General features: G+C 43.3%; 1 protein-coding gene across 4 annotated transcripts in view; it reads right to left on the minus strand.

The window, feature by feature from the left end:
• Positions 1 to 2641, minus strand: part of DES (desmin) — a 27036-nt gene extending 24395 nt beyond the window's left edge. For 3 of the 4 annotated variants that reach the window (XM_018554936.1, XM_018554935.1, XM_018554933.1), the window contains exon 1: positions 2005 to 2641. In XM_018554936.1, coding sequence (XP_018410438.1) covers positions 2005 to 2540 — 536 coding nt within the window. In that variant the 5' untranslated portion in view covers positions 2541 to 2641. The remainder of the gene's footprint in view (positions 1 to 2004) is intronic. The other variant, XM_018554934.1, reaches the window with a different exon arrangement.
• Positions 2642 to 2988: the final 347 nt, after the last annotated feature.

Genomic DNA, 2988 nt, shown 5'->3' on the forward strand with positions numbered 1-2988 from the left:
GGGGGGAGGGGAGGGAGGGGGAGAAAATAAAAAATCAGGTCACAGTACTTAGGCATACTTAGTGATGAGGAGACCTTCTGACCCATCCTGTGTAAGGCGCGGCTGTTTACAACCAGGAACACCAGAGCCCCGTGGTTGCCCGTCTGCCTGATATCTTGTGTCCAGGTTTTAGCTGTCATGAAACCCGGACACAGCATTCAAAACCCGGACTGTCCAGGTGAACCGCAGACAAGTGGCCACCCTACCATGTCTACTAATGATTCCTGATTTCACTTAGTAAATGCTAATAAGAAGCCAATTCAATTACAAGGAGCTGAGTGCTGCACCCACAACATCCACCTTGGACTGGCCTGGCTTCAAGGACCATTACCGTAGAGAATATTCTGATACCTGTACCCAGTTACTATATGTAGTTACAATGTTTAATATATACATTCCTTTTTTATTATTTTACTCTTCTTTTTTTTTTCCCCATTTGCAAGCCAAGCTGTCTGCTAGTAGTGACAATGACTAGCGCTGGGACAAACTACAACACTGCTGGGGGCGCTTCCTTGCAGCACTTATCTTTTATATCATTATTTTGAATCTTCATTAAAAACACTGTCAGTGCAACTAAATGGCCTTAAACTTTCCCAAAGTCCCCGTCAATGTCAGTATGTCTGGGGAGCTTAATCTGCATGTCAATTAACAAAGAAACAAGGGGAAAAACTATGTATAATATCATTATATGTAATAACCACATGCAGGAATCAGAATACAATGGTTTGGTAGCAATGGTCCAATCATTTCTCATTATCTGTGACCTGGACCTCTCTCTTGCATTGTGAATCCCAACAATTGCAACAGGTGCACTTGGTATGGTAAGTCTGCTATGACCATTGGCAATAGCACATGTGCTTCACAGGAGGGAGGTCAGACATGGCAACTGTACATTAGATGACAGAATGCGATAGATAGATAGATAGATAGATAGATAGATAGATAGATAGATAGATAGATAGATAGATAGATAAAATGATAATAGATAGATAGATAGATAAAATGATAATAGATAAATAGATAGATAAAATGATAATAGGTAAATAGATAGATAGATAGATAAAATGATAATAGATAAATAGATAGATAGATAAAATGATAATAGATAGATAGATAAAATGATAATAGATAGATAGATAAAATGATAATAGATAAATAGATAGATAGATAGATAGATTAGATCTAATAATAATAAATATATATATATATTGTACTGTACAGTAAAATAATATAGTAATACTAATCATATAATAGTAATAGCAATGATATAACTCGAATTTCTGATGGATATTATAAAGAGATGATTTATGAAGACTGTTACTTGTAGCAATCAGCTTTGTTATTAATTGTCTAACTTGCGCTGGATATAGAAGGAATTCTGAATGATTTGGCACCCTGTATGCAACAAGTCCATGTACATGAAACTCCTCCTCAGTGTTATCTATGGAACTGTAGATGAAGACATTGGAGTGTCACCCTGGCAGTACATTGCAGGACATAACTCTGTGCAGAGGGTGACAGAGTCATGGTGGGCCCTAGGAGGGCCAGATTCACCAGTTACAGGGACATGTCACGGACAGGAAGTCAAAGACAACGTGGAAGTATCCTCTCCCACATTCCTGGAAGGGTGAGCCCCTTATATGGCCAGCACAGAGATATGGATTATAGGGGAGGGGGAACTGTAAGACGCAGTGTCTGCTTGGATGACAGCAGAGGTTATTAAGAATATTCCAGGGGTAAGTTTAACCCTTTGTTACCTCCAAATGGATTATTATAGCTAGATTTATTGGCTTTTGAATAGTAATGGTCACATGACTTTTCACCTAAGTTACTCCTTGCGTTGTACTTTCCTCCTCACCTGACTACCTTTTACTTCGAAAGATGTAGAGTTTCGCCTACGGTCCATCCCACCCTTCCGCTACCTTTTTTAAAGCTTGTGCATCTTTTGTTTTGTCACTCACTCACCTCTGTTTCAGTTTCTGCAGGTCATCGAACAAGTTGTCCCGTTCTACTTCCACTCTGGACCTTTGATTGGTGACGATGTCCACCTGGTGCCTCAGCTCCCTCATCTCTTCCTCGTACAGGTCGCTGATCCTGGTCGGCTCCTTGCCCTTGAGCCGGTTGACCTCGGTCACCAGGATGCCATTCTGCTGCTCAAGGTAGCGTACCTTTTCGATGTAGTTGGCAAACCTGTCGTTCAGCTCCTGCAGCTCCACCTTCTCATTGGTGCGAGTATGAAGGAACTCTTGGTTCATGGCATCGGCCAGGCTGAAGTCGAGAACATCTGTGCCGTAGCTCCGTACCGGGGTAATCCGTGATGCCCTGAAGCTGGATAGGGTAGGGACTGCTGCTGAACGGGAAACCTGGTAGACCCTAGAGGAGTGTGAGCTGGCGGCACCTCCTTTAGACCCATAGGAGGCCCTGGTGTATGTTGGTGATGCCCCACCGAAGGTACGGCGGTAGGAAGACACCCTCTGGCTGGTTGAATAGGACTGGCTCATGGTTGCTCTTTTAGCTTGTGATGCAGGGAGTCTGGAAGTTTGGCCCTGGATGGATGGAGATCTTGTAAGTGGTGTGAATTGACAAGAGCGAGAGCCCTGGTCCTTGTCTATTTGTATGTCCTAGCCAGTGACGTCAGATACCTCCCCTCTGTGACAAGTTCAAATCCTATCCTGACTCTCTCCTCTGCCCCCTCCATCCCACGCATCCCACTCACACGCCAGTAAGGGTCATGTGCAATTGTCTCTTGAACAGCTGCAAAGTGTCTCCGGGACAAGGAACAGCCTTGAGAGGGAAGGGAATACTCAGGAAGATTGGATGGGGGGGAAATAGCTGAGAATAAAGGAATCAAAGTTTGTCAGAGCCCAAAAAATACTTTCGCTTTTACTTACCCCCCTATGAAGTCACATAAGCGACTTTTATCCCATGGGAGCCATTGTCGTGCTTTCC

The sequence above is a fragment of the Nanorana parkeri genome, unplaced genomic scaffold (genome assembly GCF_000935625.1).
Source record: "Nanorana parkeri isolate BGI_ZX_2015 unplaced genomic scaffold, ASM93562v1 scaffold178, whole genome shotgun sequence".
Classification (NCBI taxonomy): domain Eukaryota; kingdom Metazoa; phylum Chordata; class Amphibia; order Anura; family Dicroglossidae; genus Nanorana; species Nanorana parkeri.